Source organism: Oreochromis aureus, linkage group 7 (assembly GCF_013358895.1).
Source record: "Oreochromis aureus strain Israel breed Guangdong linkage group 7, ZZ_aureus, whole genome shotgun sequence".
Taxonomy (NCBI): domain Eukaryota; kingdom Metazoa; phylum Chordata; class Actinopteri; order Cichliformes; family Cichlidae; genus Oreochromis; species Oreochromis aureus.
The window spans coordinates 12,061,310-12,073,635 of record NC_052948.1 but is presented as its reverse complement, the minus strand read 5'-3'; the positions used below and the strand labels follow the sequence as shown (position 1 = coordinate 12,073,635).

Below are 12,326 nucleotides of genomic sequence, written 5' to 3'. Positions count from 1 at the left end.
CTCATGATTTCAGTAGGTTAACCATTTCCTTTCAGACATTGGTGCAGGTTTTGCAAGTGCATTGTAGTGGAATACCTCAAATCTGGGTTTTAAGGGGTCCATATGCAAGAAATTTTATTTTTTAGCATCTAACATTTGATGCACATACCAATTTGATACCTTTTTGTGCCATTTTCTGGTAGAAATTTGTTTATTTAACCTCCAGCTGGTTAAAAGGGAGCTTTCCTTTCCCACTGTTCCCAAGTGCGTACTCATTAAGGGATCATTTGATTATTGGGATTGTCCTTGTGTATATTGTCCTTGTGTTTACAATATAAAGCGAAGTGTATATTTTAAGGTAGGAAATGTATTGTAGAAAATGAAGTGACTGTGAATCACGGCCCTAGGTCCGATTTAAATTGCCCCTCGCTCCTACCTTAAAATGTATTATTTATGGCCCGCCACCATAAACGGATTTGATAAACTGTAATTTCTCTTTTCACCGCATGGTGGCAGCACCATCTGATCTACGTTGCAACCAATGACTATATAAATACTGTTAAGACACACAATAGTAAGTGCCGTTCAAAATTAACATGAGATACTGATATTCAGCAGCTTTACTAAGTTTCAGGTATTCCAGCTTGAGTTGGTACTAGAGCAACCAGGGAAACATCCCCAACACCATTATACCCCCACCAGCCTGAACCCCTAATACCAAAGAGGATAGATCCATGCTCTCATGTTGTTTACCCGAAATTCTGACTCTAGCATCTGAAAGTTGCAGCAAAAACAGAACAAAGCAATAGTTCCACTTTTCTCTTGTCCCATTTTGTTGAACCTGTGTGATTTATAGGCTTAGTTTTCTATTTTTGGCTGTCAGGAGCAGCGGTCGGTGTGATCCTTTGCTGCTGTAGCTCACCTGCTTCAAAATTCATCATGTTGGGCTCAGAGACGCTCTTCTGCATTACTTCGTTATAACATGGTTTATTTCCTGTTTTCATACTATTAGCTTGAAGCAGATATTTTATCTTTCTTGGAATGTTATCTGCAAACCCCTGGAGATCGTTGTGTAGGGACAATCACTTTAAATCAAACCATCTGGTACCTAAAACCATGTCACAGTCAAAGTCACTTAACTCACCCTTCTATATTCAGATGCTCATTTTGAACTTTCACAATTGGTGCCTACATGTCTAAATGCACTGAGTTGCTGCCATGTGATTGGCTGATTAGATATGTTGTTATTTCAAGGAACACTTATTCTAAATAAGTGGCCAGTGACTTAAAAAAATGGTGCTGCAGTCCCAACTGGAACAAACTGTGGGCCCCAACTCTATCTGAGCACAGGTTACTGCTTTTCCTCTCAGGGTGTTGTCAGAAACTCTGCAAACCCAGCCAAACAATGGTGTGCAGGTTATCTGATAAAACTCTCACATGCAGCGCACACACACCTTAAAGGCAAACACAGGTCAGCACTTGCGTTGTCTGTTGTATTTCTATTATATCGCAGCGTCACTGCAAACATACATGACATCTAACTCCAGTCCAAGCCAAACGAGGAGGCACATTGGGGTCCATTGATTCGGCTGGTACCCGCCTACAGGCAGGTTTGGACCAATCCTCTACAGTTACTCTGAGACGATGGTTTGGGCTTTTATTTTGGCTCAAGTCTGTTAAATTTTAACATTTTCTGGATTATACCTTGTTTTTAAACCTGTTGCTATGGAGCGACACAGCCTGAGGAGATTATTCTCTGCTTGCGATGTGAACAAGTCCGGTAAGATCGAGTACGAGGACTTTACTGTAGTGTGCCGGGAACTCAGCGTCCCTGAAACCGAGATCGGGACTTTGTTTGACAAGTTTGACCCGAACGAAGACGGATACATCGACTACAACAGGTTTTCCTCCAGGTTTCAGGAGGTTTCGGAGACTCTGGATCTGGCGTCTTTCGTCGCAGGGGCATCCCAAGCACAAGACTCCCCCTGGGAAGAGTTTGAAGACAGGGCAGATGCGAAATCTATCCTTACCGAAAGGTAAACTCACATCCGGGAAGCTCCAGTGTGCTCTACCCGCCATCTGGCTGGAAATTACCTGGCCAGTGGGCACTGCTGCCCCACTGTTAGCTTTGTGCTGCACTGATTAGTCATGCGGTACAGGTGTTTAGTGGAAGAATAAACAAACTCTCCCTTTAAAAACGATATACAGCTTTAATGTAATCAAATAACACTGGACGTATATACTAAAATAATAAGTATATACTTAGGTCAGAGTCTAGGTCCCATAACTTTTGTATCGTTACCGATGTCGTCGTTCTTAGTGGCAGGGGCGTTTAAAGGATTTTTAAATGGGGTGCCAGTCGGAACCAAGAGGACGCTGGAGGGGGGCACAGGAAATCAGAATATTTGTCAGAAAAACATGCGATGTATTAAAAACTGCTGACGCACAAGAGTTCAAATAGTGGTTTATACTGAATAGGTTTCTTGCAAAGTGGTCAAAGTGATAAAGTTCATTCTAAGTACTTTAGTAATACAAAATAGCTAAATATACCTAAAATGCCTAAAGTACTATGCAGAATTGTATTGCTGGACTATTACTAATTAACTGATATCAGGGCACTAAGTGAAAGACTTGGAGAAAAGAAAGAGACTTTGTTACATTTCTGACTTTTTTCAAGTTTTCATTTGTATGTAGGGTTGTCATTTAGGGGTTAGATCCCATGACTGACTGGGAGAAATGTGTGTGGCTCTATGACTTAAGGGAGAGGTCAGCCCAGTTTATGGTTTGGATGTAAGTATATGGTTTCATGCACGATGAAGTCTTAATTAATGCATAAATCACTTTAGCACCAGCTGGCGATTTTCATTACTTACTATAATTCTATATGTTAAATATTATTATTATTATTATTATTGTTAACAATAACAATGATAGAAATAAATAGCTTTACATTAAATGGTATGAAATACAAAGTACAATATTTGTATAGAACATTCAAGGACATTCAAACTATACTCAAAGTAAAATATTAGTATATGTAATAAGTTACATTTGAGTATTATATTATGTGACTCAACACTGTAGAAAGAAACAAAGAAAATGATACAGAAAAATATAGTTTAAAAAATACAACTATCTTTATGTAGAACTCAGTTTGGCATTATATTTGTTACAATATTTCTAAGTGGAAGTTTTCACAGCTTTCTCTAATGGTAATCAGTGACACACGGAAACCCAAACTGTTTTAGATCTGTATAGATCTTCTCCAAAATTAGAAAAGCTAGATTTTGCTATCTTGCTGTATACTAATGAGATCTAGAAACTCACTGAGAAAAATGTCCTAAATGTAGCTTTGTACACCACATCAGAGTAGATTTCAAACACTCAAGATACAGTTTATGTACAGACTTTTACCTTTTAATTGAAGGGTTTAAACAGAAATTACAGCACTAGCTGTATATAACTATATTTTGCCAAAAGATGTTTACCTCTACCTTTTTGTTTCACCCATTTATTCCACAGTGGATATCCATCATGAATGGTCTGTTGCACTGCTTTCTCTTTCTGAAACTATCAACTTTTAACACCTATCTTTTAGCCCCCAGGAGTTCATAATTTGCTACTAAAATCATATTTTAGTCAAAGTATGCATAAAAAAATGTCAGTCAGCAGGTGGTTACTAACTGTTGTGTTCGTCATAGTTTCAGGGAGCAGCTGGCCGATCTTTACAAGGCCATTCACTCCTCTGCAAACATGACTCTCCTGCAGCAGTATGAGGAACTCATCCACTCCCTGATCAGCCAAAGCCTGGACAGCAGACTTCAGTGTGAACAGCTTGAGACCAGTTTGAAGCGGTAAGAGCAACTGTCCTGTGTGCGGTCAGTACATTTAGGAGGAACTTGTAAAGTCAAATCAGTACAATCAGCAGGAAGTCACAGCACATGGGTCCCAGTGATGAAATGAGCAGATATGAAGTGACATTCAATGGCTGCATTTAAAAGTGAATGAACCCTTGCAATGTGTAATAAATAATCCAGGTTAATCCAGGGCAATAATCCTTTTTGAATGTAATAAACATGTAGTGGTGACCTGCTGCCATCTTGTGGATGCAGTTCAAGTGCATTTTTAATCTGGTTTACTATCTAACTGCTGAAGCTGCTAAGTGTTTAACCCTCTGGTCTTCATTACTTTTGCCAGTGTGCAATTTGCATACTTCTTAAGCTAATGTATTGTAATTGTTTTCCCCAAATGAGCTAGAGACAACTGCAGAGCTTAATGTTTATTTGGGCAGACTGTGAATCTGTGCAGATTTCAACGGTTCTGATTAGTGGAGGTCTAACTGCTAGTGGACTCTTCTGATGCTGCTGCAGTCTCATATGCCATCTGCCAGCTGGCTCATCAGTCACTGTCCTGAAATAGAAAAAAAATAATAATAAAAGCACCTCTGTGATTTGGAATTGGGTGTTCTTGGTATAACACTGCCAGTGGTGTGCATACACAAGGTCTTTCTCTATCCTTCTCTGACGTGGGTGTCAAACTGTGCTTCTGAATCGCCTCCTGACCCAAAAACTTCCTTTTATACAACAAAATCTTTTTGTGAGATATTTATCCACTTTTACCTTCAGATCATTTAAAGTTTTGAAGTATTTTATGCTGTGTTGCAGGTATAGCGAGCTCTAAATACCACCGATTCCTGTAATCCTCAAATGAGGGGATTGTGAGGGGCTTTTTTGTGCTTTGTTTTTTTAGGATGCTAATACTAAATTTAAAGAAATCATCTTTTTTAGGTTCAATTCTCTTCCGTGTAGACCCTGTCCATGCATCATGCTGCTGCTCCATTGAATGCCAAACTTTCCTGCAGCTCCTTTGTAGTCAATTCAGTTTTATTTATGTAGTGCTAAATCACAACAAGAGTTGCCTGAAGGATTTTTGTAAGGTAAACCCCCAACACTAACAAAGAGAAAACCCCCTATGAGCAAGCACTCAGTGTGAGTGGGAAGAAAAAACTCCTTTTTAATAGGAAGACAGGATAAAAGACACAATGTGCAAGCGAGCTAGAGATTAATAAAAACTAATAATTGAATGCAAAGTGGTGCATAAATACATAGAGAGTGAAAGTGGGTGAGTGAAGAAGAAATATTGCACCATGGGGAACATCCATCAGCCGAGACTTAACTATCTCAGCTTTTTCTCCTATGTTTATCTGCTCCGTAAATCTGCAGCTTTATCTGATGTTTTTCTCAGTAGTGACACTCGTAGGTGTAAACGTGAGTTCGAATGGTTGTCTGTCTCTATGTGTTAGGGGATAGGCTCCAGCCCCCCTGCAACCCTGACCTGGATAAGCAGAAGAAGATGGATGTTTTTACAAAAACCACTCCTGATTGCTGACTTTGAGTAACTGTGACTTTTAGTAGTTTGTGTCTTAAAGGGTTAATCAAGGTTTGACTTCCGCCTTTTTAATAATTTCCTGTAAAGACAGCCTGTTAAGCCATGAAATCTCTGTCATACAAACAAAAGTGAGTGTGTCTCTAAGAGCTTTGTATGGTTCACTAATTGCATGGAATGGGAAAGTTAACATTCCTTTCTCAAGGAAGTAGGAAGACTAAAATTTGCTGCCCTTCCCAGTCGTTTAATTGTTTCATAACTTGGGTATTTCCATCTGTTTCCATTAGTTGTATCTATATGTGTATCTATAAAGTAACCTTTTCCCCACATAAACTAAAGTAGAATAAATGTGTGTGGGCATCTAATTAAGAAACTCCACTGGCAGTAATCAGTACCTCAGTAGCAGTCACCTGTGGAGTCTTGTTTTGAAATTCTGTCCCTCCCTCAACTCTGGTTGGCTCACGTGTTGTCTGAGCTGAAGAGCAAAGCCACAAGTGTAGCAGGTTTCAAGTCAAATCAGTCAGCTAGATCAAGTAAATGGACTCTTCTGTTTTTTTTTTGTGCTGCTCATTTTTGTGTTTGGATTACTGTTGGAGGATCTGCTTTGACTGAGCGTGCATGAAGCTGCCAGGATGGACTCAAACAGACTTTTCTGTTCAAACAGAGCCGAGGGCTTAAATCACAGTCAGCTGGCAGAGCTGGAGGACGATATACAACAACATCTCACTAGGACGGAGGAGAGGGTGAGAGACGAGGTGAGTGGAATAGCTGCAGGGTTCATAGTATGTGAAGCGTTGCTCCTGTGATTTACTTCAATACTTAGAAGTTAAACATAAGAAATTTCATCATGAAAGCCAGCGTATTTAATCAATAAACAGCATGCAGACAAGCGGACTAAATGATTGCATTTGATTCCCTGCTGAAGTGGAAAGGTTGCACGCATTCCTCAGTATTTCATGTGAGCTACCTGCAAATTTGTGGCACAGCCCACAGCAGCTAGTTACATGTGTTCTCACAAAGAGCCTCTGTAAAGTCACATGAAAGCCCCTCTTCAAGGCCTGAGCTGGCCTGCACTTCTAACTGCTTTGGTTTCACAGGAGAGAAAGAAAATGGAAGAAATTATGGCCGGCTTGCAGAGGAGGCATGAGAATGAAGTTGCAGACCTGCATGCCACTGTGGAAAGACTGTTAAAGGTAGGTTGTGGGTTTTTTTTCTTATTTCACAGACAGCTATCTACTTTGTTCCCTCACGATGTTCTCTAACAACATACAAAAAGAGAAGAAAGCCTCTGTATCTGAAAAGCAACACACACAAGCTCTTGTAGGATGTCTAGCTGCTGCTGCTTGCTTTCTGGGAAAGTGTGATGGACCGTGCAGACAGATAAAGTCTTGCTCACTACCTTTCATCCACAAACTACAGAATTTCCAGAAAATGTCAGGATTTCGCTTAAAAACAAGACCTTTTACTCGTGCATTTTGCTTCTCCGTTCACATTAGACATAGCAGAAAATGAAATGTAAACATACACATTTGTGGTTAGCTATACAATAAGTGGGCTGTGGTGATTTGAATAGTGAATAAAAATACACAGGAAAAATGAATGGAATAAAGGAGGGGACAAAAAAAGAGAGAAAGCATAATTAAGAGAGAGATCTGAGTTGTGTGCATTTGGAGACTAGCTGTGCTCATTCTAAGGCTTCATATTACGCGCATTAACATAGATGTAAAAGCGCACATTGTATAGACACTACCTGTACTGTGCAATTGAACCATGCTGGAGGCATTTAAATGCATAGAGTAAATGAGGCATAAACAGTGAAGCCAGAAATTCACTCCACACCCATTTAAGCAGGAACTGGCCAACACCTTTTTTTGGCTTCTGGTTGCGAGTTGTCCCTGTGTCATGTCAAACAGTGATTGCCAGTGTGGCTCAAAATTATCGGCTTTAAAGTTTTGTAAAGCACTTGGCTGTCATAATTTGTCTGATATATCTCACAGGAGTTATGTATATGTGTGATTTTTAACTTTCCTGTCACAAGATAGAAGCTGACATCAGTTTTTGGACTTTTAGATATCGTTTTAATTATCCAGGCAAAAACACTCGCTGAGATAAAAATAAATCTTTTTTAAAGAGAGGTGTGGCAAAGAGGGAATGAGAAACTGCAACAAATATAACAGTTTTATGAAATTATTTCAACTGGCAAAAAGGACTGAACTGATTAGAATATAGAACAGAATATGTTTGATAATGCAGAGTCATAAGGATGCCTCCAAAACGGGTCATTTAAAAAAAACAAAAACCTATATGTAACCCCTTTATGTTGACTACAGCCTATTCACAGCCAAGCCACATGCTGTTTCCTTACACGCCTGCACGCCACAATGGCATGGGAGTAATTTTGCGTTTTTTGATTAAACACATGAAGCGGCTCTTTGCAAAAATATCAAATGATTTTTTTATAATTGTAATTAGTGCTACAGTACCCAGCTGTTTAAAAGCCTTTAAGAAGCTACAGTGTCATAAAAACGCACCTCTATGTGGCTTACTGTAGTTAATCTACAGGCCACACTATCATCTCAGTGTCCGCAATGCAAAAAATATGATTGCCACCTCATGCAGCATATGTTTTGTCAGACAAATTTCCAGTGCCAGTGACTATTGTGGATGGTGACCAACATCAGCCAGCTCAAATAAAGACTCTTTGATGATTAAGCCTTTTTAAACGTAAACCTCCAGCAGTTCTTAAAACCATCTTTTCTTCTGTTTTGACAGTAATTCCTGGTTAATAATTTCTTATCAAGGAAGATGAGACATTATTATTTGAACAAAGTAAGCAAAACAATCAATTAGGTTGTCATGTAAAACATGTATCAGGTCACATTTCACTGCGTGTTATATCTGTATAACCATGCACGTGACAAATAAAGAATCTTGAATCATGTAATTGGAGTACTGTGTGGCTTTGATAGTAAGACTCATCTGTATTGCAATAGTACCAAATAAGTCCGCTTGGCACATACAGTATAGTGGAAGCAGTTGGTTTCCTTGTCCTGTAGATGGTGAGCGTTATAGATCAGCTGCTCTTACACAGCATTAACGTATTGTGAACATGCAGTTTGATGGATATAAGATTGTAAGTTTCTAAATCACAGCATCAGCTCATTCTAAACTGTAAAACATCCAATTTGCTATAAATGAGTTGCAATTCTCTTAAAAAAATCATCCTTTATTTATTTTTTTGTACTTTATGTATAAAAATGTTCAAACCTTGAACTGCTGATGTTTCATTCTTTCACAATAAAAGTTCAGGTGGCTGTTAGTTTCTATTTTGGGTTTTTTTTGCTTCATATCATTAAAATGTAAAACTGTTTAAACAAATCTTAATGTAATTTTCTTTATTATTTATTTAAGAGTAAAGAAGACTCTGAACTGAACCATTCAAAGGAAGAGATGCTCAGACTGAGCGGACAAATCAGCGATCTCTCACAGGTAAGTCAAACTACAAGATTAGTCCAATAAATCCAATTTTTTTTTTTTTGTTTGTTTATTGCTATTTTGTCATTGGCCGAATCTCCTCACAGGAGAACGAGCAGCTACGTGGCTCTCTTCTGCAAGCCCAGACAAACATCGCCATCCTGCACTCAGAGCTGGACAAGCTGAAGAACATGTATGCGGCTCAGAAAGCTCAACATGAACGGTAAAGCTGTTGTCAGACGTGACGTGATGATTCTGATGCTCAGAAACCGCAATCCATATAACGTGTGTGCGTCCTTTCACAGAGAAACAGAATATTTGAAGAGGATGGCTATGGAATACCAGTCGTACTCCAGTCAGATTCAGATTCTCCAGTAAGTCTACCTTTAAGCTCATGATACTTTGTTTATGCTGACTTTTTAAAGTCACTCCTGTTTTACATTATATAAACACAAAGTTTGAGAATCCAAGTTTATGCAAATATTTATTGTTCTCCATATGATATAATAGAAGAGCCAGTACCTCCTAAATGTCTTTCTAATCTAGTTGTATGAGTCTGCCACTTATCTGGACTAACTGGGGGTAACAGAATAGCAGGAGTTTTGCTATTTACATGACCGATTTTATTAGATAAATACTAAAACCTTTAAGGTAGACTAATATGAACACTCGTGGGTTCTTTCACCGTTTATTCAGTTGTACTCTGTGCTGTCTCACTGTGAATTAACTGGACAGCTACTAAAGTGGCCAAAGGTATGCCGCTCCTGGGGATGCTGCATGCTTGTTTAAATTATGTCTTTAGAATAAAAACTACACACAAACAATAGCATTGACTGACCATGTATATGGAGTGTTTGACTGCTTTACAATCACATACAATAAAGTAAGGAAGTACAACAATCGTATGTGTATGTGACTCTCACATATTTCCTTAAATGTATTATTAGGGAAATGAATAAAAAGCTGTATGACAGTAATGACGACCTGCGCTCAGCATTGGCAAGTGAAGCAGTTGCAGCTAAAAGAAGGGTAACTCTCTTTTCTGCTATTGACATATTTCCCTATACCCTCTGGCTCTCTCAGGTAGAAGCTCACAGTCAACTGTTTTCATGAGTTTAAGGTTTTTTTTTTTTCCTCCCTGACTTTCCTAATCTGCTCAACAGCTGTCTCCCCAAAATGAAATCCCAGCCAGGAGAATGAAACCCCTCCGACAGAGCACGCTCAACCATAGCGGGTATGTAAAGATTTTTACACACCTGTATGCCTCTGCCGATTGATGTCTACACACTTAATTGTCACATCTAAAGCCATAGTTTGTGTCGGGTGTTTTCGTACAGCTTGGAGGTCCCGAGCAAACTGACCTACTCTCATGTGGCCACCTGGGCCGATAAATACCTGGACAGTGGGGTCTCCCTGCCGATGGACACAGCTGAGAGCTCGGGCAGTGACTACGACAGCGACGAAAGCAGAAGCTCGGTGGAAACTGTGCACTTCAGCTACTCGTGTGTCCCATCTGACGTGGAGGTGGGGGACAGGTCCAGGATCGCTCGATGCCAATACGCTCCTCTGCTCTCGGGACATTGAATTTGTGTTTTTCTTACAGATATCAGAAGTGAAATCTGAAGCTGTCGTGTCAATGGCTCCGAGTATGGCCACCTCCATCGCTTCTTCCCTACGAAGACGTTTATCTGCCTTTTCTCCAAAGGTAAACTGGTTCTTGATTTTAATTTTTTGCATTTCCACTTTTCCTTTGGTTTCTTCTTTGGTGTTGCGTTTAGCGTTGCTCTTTCTTGTAATGTTGTATTTGTTTTTAATTTTAGTTTTGTGTGCTGTGTAGTGGTAGTCGTCTCATTTCTGAAAGGTAACTAAATGATGGTTGCTTTATATGGTCAGTGTTGGGTAATCTTATCTTATGCTCCCTTTAAGCAGCCGTTGGAAACAGACATGGAAGAATGTGAGGAGCCCACCCCGATGTACCGCCTGGTTTTAGCTGGAGATGCAGGAGCGGGGAAGTCCAGCTTCCTGCTGAGATTGACCCTTAATGAGTTCAGAGATGATATTCAGACAACACTGGGTGGGTGCCATGGATGCCATCTTTTCATTAAACACGCACTTGATCTCAGACATTTGAATCTGCTTTTTTTTCTTCCCAGGGGTTGATTTCCAAATGAAGAGGATGTTGGTGGATGGCGAGAAGACAAATCTGCAGATCTGGGACACGGCTGGGCAGGAGAGGTACAGCGCCTCCATGAGAACCGTTTAATGAAAACTGTGAAAATGTGGTGCTATCATACTGGTTCTAACACATGTAAACCTCTTTAATTGTTGACTCAATTAAAAGACACTAGAGTAAAATGAGTTTTTATCTTTATTTTAGATTTCGTAGTATTGCCAGGTCTTACTTCCGTAAAGCTCACGGAGTCCTGCTGCTCTATGACGTTACTTCAGAAAGCAGCTTCCTTAATGTCAGAGCATGGGTGGATCAGATTCAGGTAACTGCAGCGGTGACGATCAGTTGTTGAAAAGATGACAAAAGAAACACTATTAAAAAAGTAGGAACAGAATTTATCGTCTGCTTTGTTTCTATTAAGGAGTCAGCGGAGGAGAAGATACCCATGTGTGTTATTGGAAACAAGGTGGACCTCCGAGGGGAGCTTCCTGAGGGAAGCTGTGTGAGCAGTTTGCACGGTGAAAAGTTGGCCAAGGTGTGTTGTTTTTTTTTCTCCATTTCACCTAGTGGAAAAGTATTTATACAGAGACCTGGCGTCTAAGGTGTCTAAGTAAACTGAATGCACTCAGGGATGTCGGTGCTTTGCTTGCAGACGTACGGCGCCTTGTTCTGCGAAACGAGTGCCAAAGAGGGTACAAACATCACAGAGGCTGTGCTTCATCTGGCAAGGTAGGAGGTCGGAGAGAGAGTTTGAGTTAATTTCTTTGCTTCTTTTTTTACTTGGTAACCCGTAGCAACACTCCTGCCTTTTTACTTTCACACAGAGAAGTGAAGAAAAATGTCAAACTGAGGCCGCAGTCAGACTCTCAGGTCAGACTGAATCAAATCAGCCCAAAGAAAACTCTTAACAACTGCTGTGGACTGTAGACGACTAATGTCTGTACAGAGCAACGAAGGACAATATGCTACTTTTATTTAATAAATGTCAAATTTTAAAAACTGTTAAATGTATTACTATAAAAATCCTAAATGTACTTTTATTTTTTGATCAAAATGAAGGTTTCTATTGTGGGAATATTGCACATATGCAAATATAAATGTACAATCTTATATTTCTTTTAAAAAGTTTTATTTATTTGGTAGGTTATTTTATAAAATAAGCAATAGTGTTTACATTTTGATTTAATGTAAGTATTTTAACTGTAACTGCCAGGTACACAAACACATTTTTTTTTTTTTTTTTTTTTTTTTTTTCCATCAATGCACTATTTTTTCCCAGATTTCTTTTCTAGAGTTGCATAAGAGGGGGAAAAATATT

General features: G+C 39.4%; 1 protein-coding gene across 3 annotated transcripts; it reads left to right on the top strand.

Moving 5' to 3' along the window:
* Positions 1–1,370: 1,370 nt before the first annotated feature.
* On the top strand, positions 1,371–12,262 carry zgc:162879 (ras and EF-hand domain-containing protein). 3 transcript variants are annotated; one of them, XM_039615795.1, is made up of 17 exons: positions 1,371–2,015; positions 3,681–3,833; positions 6,029–6,119; positions 6,462–6,557; positions 8,776–8,853; positions 8,946–9,061; positions 9,144–9,212; positions 9,786–9,867; positions 10,002–10,072; positions 10,176–10,362; positions 10,442–10,543; positions 10,765–10,912; positions 10,992–11,073; positions 11,216–11,330; positions 11,433–11,543; positions 11,661–11,737; positions 11,833–12,262. In XM_039615795.1, the coding sequence occupies exons 1-17, from the start codon at positions 1,705–1,707 to the stop codon at positions 11,933–11,935; spliced, it is 1,992 nt and encodes a 663-aa protein (XP_039471729.1). In that variant the 5' UTR covers positions 1,371–1,704; the 3' UTR covers positions 11,936–12,262. The 3 variants fall into 3 exon arrangements, with proteins under 3 accessions (XP_039471729.1, XP_031603253.1, XP_031603252.1); XM_031747393.2 differs by having other exon boundaries at positions 1,375–2,015; positions 10,768–10,912; positions 11,430–11,543; XM_031747392.2 differs by having other exon boundaries at positions 1,375–2,015; positions 11,430–11,543.
* Positions 12,263–12,326: the final 64 nt, after the last annotated feature.